This window comes from Mesoplodon densirostris, chromosome 8, assembly GCF_025265405.1.
Source record: "Mesoplodon densirostris isolate mMesDen1 chromosome 8, mMesDen1 primary haplotype, whole genome shotgun sequence".
In the NCBI taxonomy this organism is placed as follows: Eukaryota; Metazoa; Chordata; class Mammalia; order Artiodactyla; family Ziphiidae; genus Mesoplodon; species Mesoplodon densirostris.
Window position 1 is genome coordinate 62,141,530 of NC_082668.1, and position 18,347 is coordinate 62,159,876.

Sequence of the window (18,347 nt, forward strand, 5' to 3'; positions counted from 1 at the left end):
ATTTTTCTGATTTTAGGACATGTTATTTGAAGGAGACCATTTACATTTCATCCATTTCAATTCTCTCATACATGGCATTATATATATGGTCAAGAAATACAAACATTAAAATGACCTTGCCTGATACTCTTCCCTATCTCTTTTCTTTATGATATTCCAGTATCATATTCTGGTACAGAAATTGATCTGAGTAATTAGTGGCATTATGTATATTGCAGTATTGCTCATCCAATAGCCAAGGGATACAACATGGTCTAACAACACTGGGAGTGGAAGGAATCCCTCTATTCAGTTGGATTAATGCAAATTGAAGAAATCTAGGCGATGACAGCGAGGAAGGTAAAATTTTAATTTTGAACATAGACACATTTATTGGTAGTAAACAGATATACAAGACTCCTGGCTAATTTTAATTCCACTTGTCTTGATATATGCTTTACATTCCCGTGTATTTTGTAGTTGTTTAAACTACACAGTGGAGCAATCCTGTGATAAGTTCTGTTTTGCATGTAAGTTTGTAGAAGAGAATAGGAATCATACCTCCCATAATAATAATACTTTTTCATCTTTCACAATTTATAAAATGATACTGTATACAATATGAAATAGCCTTTTGGACTCAATTCATCTAATATGAGAGGATTGAGCAAGTTATCCAAATAATATAGGGTTAGAAACTGAAATTTTGCTCCTTATATCTGAACTCTTCATACCAAATTTTCATATGTTGAATAATTGAGACAGTTTATTATTTTTCTTTGCTCACTTCCATGTAGGCTAAAATATGCCGGCTAATAAAGTGCTATGTATATTGTGTACATATCAACATCTTCAAAGGGATCATCAATATTTTTTAACACCTCAAGTATGTGACATTAGGTTAAATGTAAATCAATTTTATTTATTTGGGGAAAGACATTTAAAGCACTGTTGGAGATAACCAATGATTGAAATGGTCTTAACTGATTAGTACATTATATTTCTCAAAGAGAATACTTAATAAATGGACTTGGCCAATTGTGCAATCTTCCTTTCCAAAAAAGAAGAAAGTGTATTGTCTAAGGAAGCAGTTTGGTAATTTCTAATATACCATTTTTCTAAATATCATTTAACTAAACAGTCAAAGCCAGTTCATGATGTTATATGTGCTTAGGTGATTATAAAACAGAATACAGAGGTGAAATTTTGCTGAAACAGTCAACGTCATCCTCAATCTCACTGAAGAATTACAAAATCATTTTGCAACAATTCTACCAAAAGAGACAAGAAGATGTTGATATTTGTTCACACCCATAGGCTTGAAGTTTAATCCACTCATGTGTTTTAGTTCCAATGTCATGAAGTTCTTTATTTGAATAAATGAATCTTAATTACTTTGTCATAATACATAGGTTACATTTCAGGTGCAAATATTGAAGATATCTGAACCGAGTTGGGGGTGCTTGGTCCTAGCAAACATCAGTAATGTAGAAAAACTGCATTTCAAACAGCTCTGATATGCTGAGAGCTTCTCTGAAAAATCCCACAAATCCTGGCATGCCACAGTGAGCTGGGCCTGGTCTCCCAGAGGCAAGTGCCAGCTGCACTGCTTAATGCTCAGCCTCCTTCAGCCACCCCACAGAGACTACTGGCAGCCACCTCAGAGGGGTAAAAATAAACTTGAAAGTATTTTTAACACAACACAACAAGGCTCTGTGACAGAAGCCTCTGGGTTAAAACAGCAGCATTTGTCTTTTACCTTCCTGTGAGTTCCATTCAAAAACACTTTTTCAATATGATCATAATAGGCATCACACCAGTATAACGTGTGGGTGTGAAAGTCCAGAGTTAAGCCGTTTGGCCACAGCATCTTTGAAGTCACAAAAATCTGCCGATTGAAGCCATCCATCCAGGCCTTCTCAATCCTTCCCACGCTGTCATCTATTTCATCTTCCTCCCAGTCTGTCCAATACATCCAACTAAGATATTAAAAACAAGAGCGCACGTGTGTCATTTCAACCAGCCACCATATAGACAGACACTTCCTCAGGTTTGGCGCCTCCATAAAATGTAGTTACATTCTGATTTGTTCTCCTACCTAAATGCTGATCTACCCAGAGAAGACAGCTGCGAAGTACTCAGGGAAGTTAAGATTTGTTCAGTGGAGCCAATTAGACACATTTCAGAAAACCCACGACCACCACTGCGACACTTACTGGCCTCGTTTATTAGTTAACCTAACAGCAAGTGCCAAATCCTGATTTTCTTTGGTGTTGGTACCAAAAGTTTGGGAAATGATTCTTGAGGCATTACTATTTTTAAATGTCCATTTGATAAAACATATAATCAATTATGTGTTTAAAAAGCAGATTAACTGGCATGAGAATGACAGCACAGTTAATGATCTACTCCAGACTTTATTTAATCTCATATGAATTATTTATTTATTTTTTTTAAAGGCAGGCAGTTGGATTGTCTCTGTTCTAAAGGGCACAGTCATACTGGGTTTGTTTGGCCAGGTCTAATTTGTCTTCCTGATGCAAATTATCTATGTTTATTGCTGCTTATTATTACCCTAAAACCCGCAGAAGATGATTGAGCTGCACATAAGTTTAATAACAGTAGGTTGACTGACCTTGAGATTTTGAGCTTTAATTTCCGTCTCAAACAAAAGCATCTGCCTTTAAAAACAAACCTTTTGTGTAAGCTATAACAGTGGAAGAAGGGGCCTCCAACTGCCTCATGAATAAGGTTAAAACCTTCCACATGTGTTGTCGTAGGGTCATGTGAAAGTTTCTGAGTTACTAACTAAAGTGTAGGCTTTAATTCAGTCACCTCATATATGGCTTCACAAAGCTTCAAAGTTTTCTAAGCTGCTAACCCTGGAAGTACCCTTATTAGATCCTCTGCCTCCCATCTGTTATGGACCCTAAAGAATTTCTGAGGTAATTTGGGACAAATCTGTATCCATGACTAAAAATTTTACTGTGAATTTTAGGGCTTCCCTGGTGGCGCAGTGGTTGAGGGTCCGCCTGCCAATGCAGGGGACACTGGTTCGTGCCCCAGTCCGGGAGGATCCCACGTGCCATGGAGTGGCTGGGCCCGTGAGCCATGGCTGCTGAGCCTGCACATCCGGACCCTGTGTTCTGCAACAGGAGAGGCCACAGCAGTGGGAGGCCCACATACCGCAAAAAAAAAAAAAAAAAAAATCCTACTGTGATCTAAGCAGGCAGATTTGGGACAGCTGAGGAGGTGACACACCAGCCATTCTTTCATGCCTATTAAGCTCTTTTTAAATTCTCTTAACAGTTTACAATTATGTTGATATGCCTTTTTAGATTTGAGGATGTATATTTAGATTGGTGAAATTTAATAAGTCCAAATACATTCTAATCCTAGAAATAAACATGGTACTATGCTTATTTTGTATCATGACTGTATCAAGTGGGTTTATTACTGTGACAAATTAAGAATAAACAGAAGATTCATTCCATTTGCTCTAATCCTGTGCTAGTTAGGCAAAATGACTTCAACTATATAAATCAGCTATGTAAAAGAGAAATAACAACTTTTTCATCTCTCTTGATACCGTTTCTGAAATCTTAAACACAGTTAATCAATGCAGTTGTATTGTCGTTGCTAATTTATAACTTGTTAAATTGCAATTATCTTTCCCTCTAGCTTTTCCTCTTGATAATAGTAACACTTTTTTTCTGTGACTCTCTAATCCAAATCACACATATATGTCCATGCAAACACACACACACAGGAGATAATTCTGGATATTCTAAACATTTTATTTATATTGTGCTGTTATTTGAAGACAGGATTGTTTGTGATCCAATACACTACCTGAGACTATTTTTAGTCAAACAAAATATAAGAAAAACAAATTTTAACAAGTGATGCCAATCTGATGGAGACCAGATATGTGATCATCTACTCAGCTGATTAAAAGTTATTGATATATTGTGAAAGCCTTATAATTATTATCAAATATGATGATTCATAAACATACAAAATAGGAAATGCAACCTATAAACTAAGCAGGAGAAAACATAAATATTTTTGTAGGTGGGACTTAGGGTATTCATCAAATAAAAATTAGGTTAAGCTGGTCTTCTACTATGACAAAAAAAATTGTACTTCTATTTTTCAAGCCTTGTTCAAATACAATTTCTCAATGAAGTCTGCCCCTAGCTTTTCTGTCAAAATTAGCTCATTCTTTTGTTTCCTAGTGATAGTTGTTAGTTATTTTATAGAATTTATTGTATTTATGCCATGTGTTGAATTTGATGGTGTTGCATGTCTGATAATTCCAATTAAAAATTCAAATAATTAAGGGCAGGGAATATTTATTGTTCATATTTGTACTATCTAGCACTAAGCTTGGCTTTGTTGATATTAATCATGCCCCCAACTTAAATTGTATTATCTGGTGGGTCAATCCCAGAAATTTTTAAATCCTTAAGATTTTCGGCCATGGAAGTGAAATAACTTTTAAAGAACTTGATTGAGTTGATGACATAATATCTAGCTGTTAACTAGAGGATGTGGTACTTTTAATTGAGAGAGGGATATAGAAAATACTGTTTGGAGGGAAATATGCACTTAGCTTTGGACTCATCTTTTCTTGGAGATAATGTTTTGAGAAATCAGAACTGGAGCTGTAGGTTTCTAAGTTATTGATGTAAATTATGAGATTTAAAATGATTGCAAAGGAGGGAGTTCATTTGTAGATATCACCTTGAGGAATAGTCCATCATAACTGATTCCTCCTCCAGGTTTACCCCCATTTCAACAATTTTTTTTTTGCGGTACGCGGGCCTCTCACTGTTGTGGCCTCTCCCGTTGCAGAGCACAGGCTCCGGACGCGCAGGCTCAGCGGCCATGGCTCATGGGCTCAGCCGTTCCGCGGCATGTGGGATCTTCCCGGACCAGGGCTTGAACCCGTGTCCCCTGCATCGACAAGCGGACTCTCAACCACTGCGTCACCAGGGAATCCCTATTATGCTATTTTAAATGGAGTTTTCCAAACTAAACTTTCTTCTTCACTTTTAAAAAACTTATATTAGGGTCAAATGATTATTTGGACAATTAAATTGACATGGTTCCATTTCTACTTCTACCATCTTCCAATCCATTCTCTACAGAATAGTAAGATTAGTTGTTGTTGTTGTTGTTTTTAATATAAATCTGACTATATCAATTCCCTATTTTACATTTACACTGAAGACAAAGTACATATCTCTCATGGTAGTGGGCAAGGCCCTGCTTTCCTTTCCAATTGCATCCTCAGTCACCTTCCCATTTGCCGTCTATAAACCAGCCCATCTTCATTTCAGTTCCTCTGACAGTAAAGCTTTTGCCCAACTTAAGATTTCAGTTGTTCCATTTTCTTTATCTGAACTCTTTTCCTCACTCTCCATGGCTGGTTCCTTCTTTACAATTAAGTCTCAGCTTAAATGATGCCTCCTTAAAGAGGCCTTTCAGCAAGCCTATTTAAATAGGTTTCTGATAGTCGCCTTCACATCAACCTGTTTGTTTGACTCCATCAGTTTGGTCTCTAGAAATTACATTCGTTGTTCATTTGGTACTTATTTATTGATGCATCTGCCCATTATCTACTTTTCAGATGACACAAGATTCTTCATGAGGGTAAAGGCTATGCTTGCTTTGTTAACCACTGTATACATAATCAGAGCTCTGGGCATTGTATATTGTTAGGGGAAAATATGTGTTTTCACATGTGTATATTCATATACCTACACACACATATCCACATATATACATACACACGAGTTTTTTTTTTTTTCAGGTTGATGCATAATAGCAGTATTCTATAATATTTAAAAATCTGTCTGAGGGAAGAATGCATATCATTATTATTATTACTATATGCACATTATTGCTTGTGTTCAGGTAATAGTTATGAATAAAAATCAAAGGAAAACATATTCTCAAAAATTGCACAACATAGGGCTTCCCTGGTGGCGCAGTGGTTGAGAGTCCGCCTGCTGATGCAGGGCACACGGGTTCGTGCCCCAGTCCGGGAAGATCCCACATTCCGTGGACCGGCTGGGCCCCTGAGCCATGGCCACTGAGCCTGCGCATCGGGAGCCTGTGCTCCGCAACGGGAGAGGCCACAACAGTGAGAGGCCCGTGTACCACCAAAAAAAAAAAAAAAATTGCACAAAATAATCCATCCTGAAACAAGTAGCACATACTATAAAATGATGTCACTATATGGAAACTATGGTTACGTCCAAAAATACAGAGTTACCAACCTAGACTAATAAAAAGTAGTGGAGAGTGGCATGGACATATATACACTACCAAATGTAAAATAGATAGCTAGTGGTGAGCAGCCGCATAGCATAGGGAGAACAGCTCGGTGCTTTGTGACCACCTAGAGGGGTGGGATAGGGAGGGTGGGAGGGAGACGCAAGAGGGAAGAGATATGGGAACATATGTATATGTATAACTGATTCACTTTATTACAAAGCAGAAACTGACACACCCTTTGTAAAGCAATTATACTCCAATAAAGATGTTAAAAAAATAAGTAGTGGAGTATAGTGGCTCTGAGGAAAGTCTTGGAGACAGGTTGCTTGGATTTAAATATCTATCCAGGCTCTTAATAATCAAATGGTCTTTTGCAGGTCCATTACAAATTTCTTCTTTGTAAAACAAGAATGAGAATAGCAACTAATTCAAAGTATTATTGTGCAGAATCACAACATAGATCATGGTAATCTATTTAACAAAATGTCTGGCCCACAGTAAATGTATAAAAAATGGAAACTGGCTATTTTTTGAATACTTTAAACTTCAATAGCCTTTAATTTAAAAAATTAAATTGATTGATTTGCTGGTTGAATTGATTATTTATCTTGGTGTCAGGCTGTCTAAAATGGAGAATTATGGTGCTTGTCTGAATAAACCAAGTAAATATATTCTCTATACAAATATAATCTGTTTATTTCAGTTCAATGTATCTTGACATCTTTTTTTAGCACATTCTCTAGGAGAGATAATCATTAAATGAGCAACTTTTCCCAGTGAGGCCATTCATGTATGAATGCATATGTGGATTTAAATAAAACTTACTAATACTAAATATGTAAAAACCAAATTTATCTAATATAATTTTCCTTATATAAAGCTGATCAAATGTTGCATACCCATTAACAGGATCCACCACAATCCCTCTGGGATGGGACATTTCTCCCTCTAAGAGAGTCTTCCGACTCTGAGAAGCCTTTTCCAGCCTAGCCACGTTAATGGTCTTCATATGGCCATCATTTGTCCAGTAAAGGTTATTCCCAATCCAGTCCACAGCAATTCCCTCCACATTATCCAGATCTGCAAAAAGCAAAAACAAGAAAGAAAGAAATTTTACATTAGTGTCCACTACTTACCTTCTACTTAATAAAAAATATAATTTTAAAAGGAATACATTCTGATCTATAAACTCTTTATACTGTGATTTTTGCAAATATCATTCCATATAATATTTTTCAATTTTGTTTTGAATGCCAGGCCCTCTCTTGAGATATTTTCTTTGAAACAGTGATCTGCATAAAAACAGGAAAATGTAAGTGATGAGAAAACGAAAGGGTAAAAGATAAGTTCTCAGAGTAAAAATAGTCTCATAGATTGCTCAGAAGAAAAATCAAGTAACATGATCTAGTAATACGTTCAAAAAGTAAGCATGTTCAAAGATGTAATATGTAATCTGAATAACCAAAATAATATGAAGGCCCTTTTGCCAAGAGTTGAACAGGTCCAGCAGAAGCACACCTTTGAAAGCCCAGACTAGGCTTTTATCATGGAACTGCATGAACAGTGAATCTCAAAGAAACACTAAAATATTTCTGTATATTCTAGACTTACTTTAAAAAGGATGCTATTACAGGCTCCTCCAAGATGCAGGCAGTCGTAATTCAAAGGAATACTATAAATATATAATCATATGAACTCCCCTAATTCAAATCTTTACAGAAAGGGAAACTCTAACACTTAAGAATGAAGGCTTATAGCTTATTACCACATAAGCAGTGGTAGAATAGGGATAAAATCCAAGTCAGAGGATCCCCAACGTAGAGATTTTTATAACTGCACTGTTCCTATGGTGAGTCTTTTCCTCACTTTTTGCCATCCTGTAAACCATCCTCCAAACTGTACACAACATCCTAAATATAATTCTACCCCTCTATTGCACGAGAAATTAATGTGAACTTCTCTTCTTTCAAAACCAGGAAAGCCTTTGTCTCTTTTCCTCCTGGGTGTGAGGTAGAGAACTGGCACTTACTGGACACAACAACAGGTAGTAGTACATCAGAGACAGAGATGAGCATTAACACACTACTGAGAAATCTACATGATTTTCCCTCATACGCAGATGTCATAAACTTTGACTATTATCATATTCTTTAATCATGGCCCTCTGACCTTGGAAAAAATAAAATTTTCTTTTGTGCCCCTTTCTGCTAATCAGCATGTGCCCTAACTCAGGATGACTAATACAGTGTGTGATTTGATCTAACTGAAAATCTGATTATAGTGAATCAGATATGTTCTCAATTTCACTAAGCTATCTGCTTCATTACCAACCAATATGAATAATTTTCACAGGTTAATTGTGCCTATGCTTAGAAAAAAGTTTCATTTTTGTCTTGGCTTTATTGACCCTTAATTTTACTGAGCACTTTCCTGCTCTGGCATAATGGAAAAAGAGTAGCTATTTACTCTTTTCTATTTATCATAGTCTGTGGCTGGTTTTTGTCTTGTTGGTTTTCAAAAGTTATATTACATCTGAAATCTAACCCAGCATGGAAACTTTCTTCCTCAGTAACCTTCTCATTTCTAAAACATTCCCTTTGCACATCTGACTTAATACTTTTTTTCTTTTTCATATGAAGCAGTTGTAGTATTGTTTAATTGAAATTTTGTTTCTGACACTTGGGTAAGTAACTCAGTCACTCTGATCTTTAATTTCTCCATTTAAAAAGTGATGATAGGGGCTTCCCTGGTGGCACAGTGGTTGAGAGTCTGCCTGCCGATGCAGGGGACACGGGTTCGTGCCCCGGTCCGGGAAGATCTCACATGCCGCGGAGCGGCTGGGCCCGTGAACCATGGCCGCTGAGCCTGCGCGTCCGGAGCCTGTGCTCTGCAACGGGAGAGGCCACAACAGTGAGAGGCCCGCGTACCACACACACACACAAAAGTGATGATAATAATAGCAGCTACACTGTAGGATAAGTAAACAAGAGGTAAATTAGCTACTGCATGTAAAATATTTAGCATACTGCCTGTAATATTGTAAATTCTCAACATGTTAGTTTTTTTTTGTTTTTTTTTTTGCTGTATGCGGGCCTCTCACTGCTGTGGCCTCTCCCGTTGCGGAGCACAGGCTCCGGACACACAGGCTCCGCGGCCATGGCTCGCGGGCCCAGCCGCTCCGCGGCATGTGGGATCTTCCGGGATCGGGGCACGAACCCGTGTCCCCTGCATCGGCAGGCGAACTCTCAACCACTGCGCCACCAGGGAAGCCCTCAACATGTTAGTTTTTATAAATTCATCAGGATTAAAAATAATATATATACATATATATATACATATATAAATCCTGGCTCTTTTGATAGGAATAGACCTTACGTTTTTCTCTTTTAAAGGAATTTTTCATTAATATTTCCTTACATTTTAACTGGTGGCCAAAGTTAATTAGAAATACAATATGCAGAGTCAGTTGTGAATAAATAGAGTGGGATGGAATGGAATTCTAAAAAGCAGAACTTGGGAGGATCCTGTCTCTAATTGGTTCATTTGTTTTGTCTTTGAAAAATGAAATGTTTGAATAGCATGAAGTAGTGATTAGGATCACAAGTTCTAGAACCACACTTCCTAGGCTCTGTAACTCTGAGCGAGTTACACCTGATCTTTAAGATTGATGTAATGATACTGTTTAACTCATAGGATTGTTTTGAGGATTAAATGAATATATAAAACTCTTAAAAATAATGTTTGGTGCATAATAAATACTACATAAATGTCGCTATGAATATTATTACTAATAGTATCATTATTATTATAATCTTCTCTTTAGCTACCTATCTATTGAGACAGCAATGAATCAATTAGCCTAGAATGTTATTTAATATTATTTGTGTGTGCTTTGTTTTGTTTTTCTGTTCTGGAAAGGATGTGGATGAATGAAAATTGAAAAGAAAACAAAAACAAAAACTCAAAAATGAGTCTTATGTGTAACTTGGGAATTTTTTTTAGGCTATCTTTAACCAGACATGGATAAATTTCCTCTTTTATACTTATAGGACAAAGCCTGAAGAATCAATGAATCCCTTTCTCAACAAATATACATTGGTAAGGAAAATACTCTGGCTCTATATCATTTGACATCTTCCTTTAACTTATGACTTAGATGAAACACTAAGATATATAGAGCATTGGTTTACGTACACTTAATTTTTCACTCAACAGGGTTTGGATGGGGCCTCCCTGAGACTGACTATTAGGATCTCTATGACCAAAATCCTTCAACTAGGTGATCAATAACATATGAAGGGTTATGGTACTGAACTTCCAAACAAACATAGGTAACTACAGAGATACTAATCACTAGCTCAAGGAAACACATGACTGATCAAATGCAAGAAAGTTTTTGTTAAAGAGAAACTTGCTAGAGTAGATTGCTTTGATACCTTTGGGTAGAGTTGAAGTATTCTACATTCTAAAATCAATATTCATTACATCATCATCATTATTATTTTTACACAATGAAAGCGAACATTATTATTTTTACATAATGAAAGCAAACAAAGAGTATGATTTTTTTTTTTAATCTGGTAAAAATCTCCCTTACGTTTCACTAAATACCCATTTTCATTAATCGAGAGGCAAGAACTCAATATGCTTGTACTTTTTCAAAAAAAAAAAAAGAAAAATTCCAGTAAATAATGGTTTCCTGTAATCTTTTTAGATTAAGATTATGCCTATATGTTCCTTTTTAAGTAAAAAAATGAGACATTTATCTATATAATTCAGATTAAAAACAAACTTTTTCATTTATTCTGTGAATACTTAAGGTTACCATATTATTTTGACTCAATTAAAATTTCTATTACTTTTTCTTTGTAAACATTGTTGTAGTACATCAAGAATAGCTTTTATAGATGGACAGAATATATAAATAGTGCTCTAGAAAAACATCTCATCAAAGCTAGATTTTTCCACTGAAGTGAAAAATTCTTGCTGGTAGCATTGTTATTTCCTACAAGTGATACCTACCATTAATGAAATGTGGATGAATAAGAGATAATAAAATTTATGTAAATTAAAAAGAATAATTATGTGGATTTAAAATAAATAAAACAGAAAGCTATTTAAAGTAATTTAGTATCTAGGATTAGATAAAATAAGCATTTGAAACAGAGGTTGGAAAACATATTTCTAAAATTAAAACATCATTACAGATCTGATTTTTAGATATTATACATTTATGAAACAGAAGAGGATTAAAGTTTTTATATTTAAAATAAGATCTTCAACTTTTAAAAATGGGTCCAAGATTTAAAAAAAAATTAAATGGCCAAGGATGTGAGCAGTGACCTTAGTTTCCTTAAGGTGCATAAACCAGATCTCCAGATTAATGCATGTCTTGATGCTTTACAACAGAATTTGATTAACATCATAAGGAATTAACTGGAAATTACACCCCATAATTGCCACTATAAAAACACAGTGCCTCTATTTTTCCAATGTATCCAAGTTCCTCTATCCTTAGTACAAACATTATATTTCTGAGTTGGAATGAAGTATTCCAAAAGTGTTTGCATGAGTCCAGAGTATGACCAAATGCCTTAAATAACTGAAAGTGCCCTATGCATGTAGATATGTCCAGGGCCAGGGATGCCTTACCTTGCCTCAGAGTCAGTGCTTGGACAACTCTCCTGCCTCATATTCCTACAGTTCAAGTAATTCAAATTCTCTGTGCATTTCAATAAGGCCTGAGGTGATGTATCTGACATGTGTGAATGAAATTCATTTAATTAATAGTGTGGCAGTAAAGTTGCCTCCTGAATTTTCTGTCTCATAAGGTTACAGGAGTACTTGGCCAGACTAAAGTTTTCTACATCATCTGTCCCCAATGGCTAGCTGAGGCTGATGGTCTCATCCTCATTTTCATTCCAAGTCCTTCCTCAGTTCATTTATTAGGTCGGGGAGGGTGAATACACAAGTTACTCTCAATGAGAACAAAATACTTTGCTGTTTTCGTCAAAGATATATGTAAAGTGCATATAAGGGTCTTGTTTTTCAGATGAACAGAATATATTAAAACATAGTGGCTTCCTTCTATTATCAAAAGCGTATTTTCAGTTTCAGTTTGGGGAGAGGGTGATACTGGTGGTCTCTCTAGGACATTCGGATATGTCATCTTTGATGCAGTGATGAACATATGTAAGAAAAAAGAGAGTGCCACAGTATGCATCAGAGTTACCAGTACAGTAATCTAAAGTGATGAGTAAAATGAAACATTTCAAGAACTGTTAAGAACTGAGACTTTACCCTACTTTCAAGCTAAGAAGTTAGCTTGGTACTGCTTCATGCATGACAGCGGATGACACAAAACCTGTAGAACAGATAGAGAAGTCTTTATTACTTATGGCACAGCAAGCAGCATGGCCATCAGCAGATTGGTGTCCCTTTAGTCCAAAGTCCCCTGGGGACAGCTGGGATGGGCCCATATGGATGCCTTCACACACAGTTGATTGCATTGCAGGAGAATTCCAAATTTAGAAAACACAAATATTTTCTAATGGGCAATAAACAGGCCTGCTTATCTGCACCTGATGGATACTCCACCCCTTCTTCCAAGTCTCTCTTCTATGCAAGCATCCTTGTTAGGATACCTCAGAACAAAAGGCAAATAGTGCCTCACTCTAAGACATGCAGAAATGTGAGGGATCCATGGAGAAGTGTCTCCCAAGAAAAAAAAATCCTAAAAAGTCATAATTTATGTCTTTAATAATTCAGATAGAGTAAGAAGTATATGAATATGACCATAAATAAAAATCATTTCTGGGTTCCAGGCTATTGCCCTTATGGGAATTCTCTGTTTACACTATCACACCTTAAAGCATATTGTTCAGCTAGCCATGTGTGATGAACTAATTTTATGAGTCAATTTAGCTAGGCTGTGGTACACAGATATTCAGTTAAACATCAGTTTAGATATTGCTGTGAAGGTATTATTAGATGATATTAACATTTAAATCAGTACAATTACAATTGGAATAGAGTAGATTACTCTCCATAATGTGGGTTGATCTCATCCAATGAGTTGAAAGCTTTAAGAGAAAGTAGACTGAGATCCCCTAAGGAAGAGGGAATTTGGCTTCTACACTGTCTTTGGATTTGAGCTGCAATATCATCAATTTTTCCCTGGGTCTACAGCCTGTCACTCTACTCCGTAGATTTTGGACTTGCTATTCTCCACAATCATGTGAGGTAATTATTTAAATATATAGTTCTGTTTCTCTTTCTTTATGTACACATCCTATTTGTTCTGCTTCTCCAGAGAACCCTGACTAATACACCACTGCCATGCCTGCAGTCCAGAAATGATTCTGCTGAATGCTCTGGGCAGAAGGGCACTGTTCACATTAATTGTTTCCAGATGAAACACTGCAACATATATACCATGCAAGCCAGAGTAGCTTCCAACTTAAGAAAATCCCCACAGTTATTGAATGAGTATATAGTTCATTTTACAATATTCCATGACAAATTTCTAGATAATATACCAATTGTACTGTAAATATTTTTAATGTTTTTTTATTTTCTGCATATTATGATGTTTTGACATCTTTAAAAAGCCTTTCTAGCTGGGGGGAGACTACCTCTCCTGGAGATAGCCAATTACTAAAGATAGCAAAGGGCACAGCCAAGAACTTGCCTTTGAGGTGCAACCTAACCACTCCAGAGCCATACCTCCTCTACCTGGTCTCTGCAGGAGGCAATATTCCTCTGCCTAATCATCCCAGGGCCAGGTACCATGCCAAGAGTGACCAGATTTATCATTTAAAGCCCAAATGAATTATTCAAACTAGACAATCCTAAACTGCTTATCTTTCCCTGCCTTGCCTTTCCCACAGAAACTCCAGTAAAGCCTGTGGCCTACTGGTTTCCCTTCCTTTCTGTCTCTTGCCCTGTGACCATCCTGGTGTGTCTCCTATGTGGTCCTCTGTGGTGTGCTGTGCCTTCTATTTCTGGGACCTGTAAATATAACAAACTTTGTTTTTTCTGAACCCTCTCCACTGTCTCATGGCCATACCTGACTAACCATCTCATAAAGAATGCAAAATATGAGTCTTCATTGTGAATGGGGAGAGAGAAAGGAATTTCCGTTCATGCCCTTTTACTACCCAACTGGGCCTACTTAACGAGAGAACAGAGCAAAAATCACTTCAGCTTCTGAACACAAAGTATCACAGATATTCTTGAATACTCCTTTCAGTCCTATGAAGTAGTTTATAATTTATAAAAATAAAATACTTTGAAACTGGACTTCCCTGGTGGCACAGTGGTTAAGAATCCACCTGCCAATGCAGGGGACATGGGTTTCAGCCCTGGTCCGGGAAGATCCCACATGCTGCAGAGCAACTAAGCCGGTGCACCACAACTACTGAGCCTGTGCTCTAGAGCCCACGACCCACAACTACTGAAGCCCACGTGCCTAGAGCCCGTGCTCCACAACAAGAGAAGCCACCACAATGAGAAGCCCATGCACCGCAACAAAGAGTAGCCTCTGCTCTCTGCAACTAGAGAAAGCCCACACACAGCAACAAAGACCCAACGCAGCCAAAAATAAATAAACTTATAACAAAAAAAGAATACTTTGAAACTTATTGTACTAATACTAAATTACTCCATCTCTTTCACATTAGATGAAAAGGCAACTCTATTAGAAGTCATTTGAGCAATTTAATTTCATAAAAATGACTTTTTAAAGCTATATTGTCTAATATGTTTCATATTTTTGCACTTGTCATTTAAACATTCATATAGGTGTATCACTTCAATTGATAATTTTTACTGAACTTTGAAAAGAAAACAAGGTAGCACATGCTTTGCTTAGGCATCATGTTTAGTGAAAGATAGTGATAATTAAATTTCAAGTTGAGTTTAAAAGTCAGAGGCTATACATCTTCATTACATTTATAATTACCATGACAAAGAACAAATGTGTGAACTCATCTGACCATCCTCCTGGAGTTTGGCTTAACATACTAAATTATTAAAAGTATACTTGTTTCAGACCCTCATTAGTACCCAGAGGGAAAAATGATAGGAAAAATTCATGTGTGGATAATAGGTAAATGTGATAAAGGAAGTCAAGTCCTTAATAGCAATTTATCTCACAAAAACTTTATATAAGTATCTAAGAAAATGCGTACAGTCACACCCTTCTTTGGTCCACAGGTAGTCTTGCAAAACTGAAGCAGCGAATTAGAGGAAAATGTAATAATAAAACTAAGCAGGGACCCAGTTCTAAAGTCAGTATTTTAGAGGTAAAAGGAAGCTAAAGAATCATAAATTCCAACGTCTAGATTCTACAAATCATGAAAAAAGCCCTGGAAAGTAAAGTGATTCACAAGGACCCATTTTTAGTTAGTAGTCAATACACTAAGTCTGGAAATATGACTCATGTTCCAATGTGCGTATCTACTTTAAAGCTGGATCTCTAGCATTGTACAAAGAAAAATTATAATCAGAAGCAAAAGTCAAAGAAAGTTAACATAAGTGATGATTTATTAGAAGGAAAAAGTAGGATGTAAAAGGGGAGAGTGGAGATGAACAAGATTACTGAAGTGAAGGCTGCTTTAACAACCTTCCAAACAAAATTATTATTCTCAATAAACTGTAGCTTTAATTTCTTACCGAAATATATTAGATGGCTGACAATGTCGAGATTCAACAAACGTGTATATGAGGGAAGTCAAATATTAAAATAACATATAAGGAAAAACTGAGATGCTGTTGCAGAATACATGAGACTGAAAAAATATAACTACTAAATTCATGATGGAGAAACCGATGAAATTTGATTAAGATCTTTAGTGGTAACTGTATCAACATTAATTTTCTGGTTTTGATAATTGTGGTATTGTTCTGTAAGATGTCACTATTAGGAAAAACTGTGTGAAGGATATCAAAAACCTCTCTGTTCTATTTTGCAACTTTTCCACCAAACTAAATAAAAGTAGTTCAAAATTAAATTTTAAAAATATAATCAAATAAATGAATGACTGGTTTTGGAAATGCATTATTTGTAATATAAAAAAGATGTCAAAGGTTAACTGAAGCATAATCTGTAGGAAAAAGGGAGATAGTTAAAATAGTGATATTAATACTATATTTTCTAACAATTTTGGGGCAGTATGCCAAATGAATCCTTGCAATTCCACAGCAAATTCATAAAGAAAATCAGTGCAGAATAATTTATCTAAATAAGTATATAGTATCAAATCATTCAAGGTAGGTATGCAACTGTGCAAGAAAAACATGGTACGAAGCTATGCACAAAAATGAGATGTGAATTCAGAAAGCCTGGCAAAGTTTAAGACAGGGATATTTTGCATGTATTAACTAAAAATCACATTTTTTAAATTAAAAATGTTACATAAGTTCAAATGAATTACGGGAATATGTAAAATTTTTTAAGATTCCTGAAAAGTCATCAGGGAAGCTCATTATCAGAACAATTTCAATAAATACAAAGTAACTTAAGATAATAAAAAAAAATAATAATGATTGAACTTATTGCTCCTTATTTTACAATAAAAAAGAATCAACCTTCAATCATTTTTGGTTTTGTTTAATCAGTTTAATTACTATTTTTAAAGTAATGACAGCCAAATAAAAGGCCCCGTTCATCCATTCAATGAATATTAATTGCATAGCTACTATATGCCAGGCACTGTTCTAAGCCCTAAGGCTCTATCAATGAACAAACGAACAAAAATCTCTGACACCTTGAACCTTACATTCTTATAGCAAGACAATAAACAAACAAAATATACCTAGGATAAGTACAAAGGAGAAAAAGTACCCAGCTAACGGCAGTAAGGATTTGGGTGGGAAATTTGCATAGATGCACAATTTTAGATGAGGTGACCAGCAAGGTCTAAGGAGGTGGCCTGTAAGCAAAGACCTCTAAGAGGTAAAGGAGAGAGGCAAGGGGACATCTGATGGAAGAGTGTTCCGGACACAAGCATGCAAATGCCTGGAGGTGGAGCCACACCCAGAGTGCTCAGGGGATGAAAAAGAGAATATCAGAAAAGGAGTAACAGGGATATTATGGGTTATATAGAAGAAAAACAACTTAAATGAACCATATTTTCCCCTATGATTTTAAAATACTTATATGGAACATTTTTGAGGTTATTATACGTAAAATCTTCATGTACAATAGAGATAAGTGAGCCTTTATTATGACGTGTGCTTATCTACAAGGTCTTATTTATGGGTATTGGGAGAGGCAGTCCCCAGAGGACCTGAAGTCTCCCTGAACTTCACTGCTGAGGGTACCGAACTGTAAGGCTTGTCTGTCTCCTGGTACTGAATAATTTCTATAGCTGGTCTCACAGGCAACTAAATCAAGGTGACCACAGGGCGACTACTGTGTAACTGTTCACTCTACAAGATAGGGACACTTGAAAATTTTCTATGTGCGATACTGTTGGCTGTTTGCTCAAAAGGTGCTGATGCCCATGCCATGGGTTCCTCATCTGTGGCACAACCCACTCCATGCTTAGCATTTATACGAAACCATGACATCACCCTGTGAGACTTGGGGGCAGGGAACCAGAGCAACTATGCTGATGCTAATGCTGTTTGCTGTGCTGTGAGTAAGAAACAATCTTAAGTCTCATTTTCTACTTTCGGCACCTATGCAGTGGTGGCAGGCTTCCTCCCTGCCGTCCTTGATAACAAGGTTGCTCAACACTGGCACTACTGACATTTGGCACTTAATTCTTTGCAGTGGGAAACTGTCCTGCACATGGCACTATGTGTAGCAGCACCAGTCTCTATAGTAAATGCCAGGACCACCTCCTTCCCCAGTTGTGACAATCAAAAATGATTCCAGGGCCTCCCTGGTGGCGCAGTGGTTGAGAGTCCGCCTGCCGATGCAGGGGATACGGGTTCGTGCCCCGGTCTGGGAGGATCCCATATGCCGCGGAGCGGCTGGGCCCGTGAGCCATGGCCGCTGGGCCTGCGCATCCGGAGCCTGTGCTCCGCAACGGGAGAGGCCACAACAGTGAGAGGCCCGCATACCGCAAAAGGAA

General features: G+C 36.7%; 1 protein-coding gene across 1 annotated transcript in view; it reads right to left on the reverse strand.

The window, feature by feature from the left end:
- The window catches only part of LRP1B (LDL receptor related protein 1B), a 1,545,691-nt gene that overhangs the window by 788,245 nt on the left and 739,099 nt on the right, over positions 1–18,347 (reverse strand). The window contains exons 12-13 of the mRNA XM_060105953.1: positions 7,164–7,344; positions 1,739–1,958 (exon numbers count right to left, since the gene is read on the reverse strand). Of these exons, the coding sequence (XP_059961936.1) occupies positions 1,739–1,958; positions 7,164–7,344 (401 nt within the window). The remainder of the gene's footprint in view (positions 1–1,738; positions 1,959–7,163; positions 7,345–18,347) is intronic.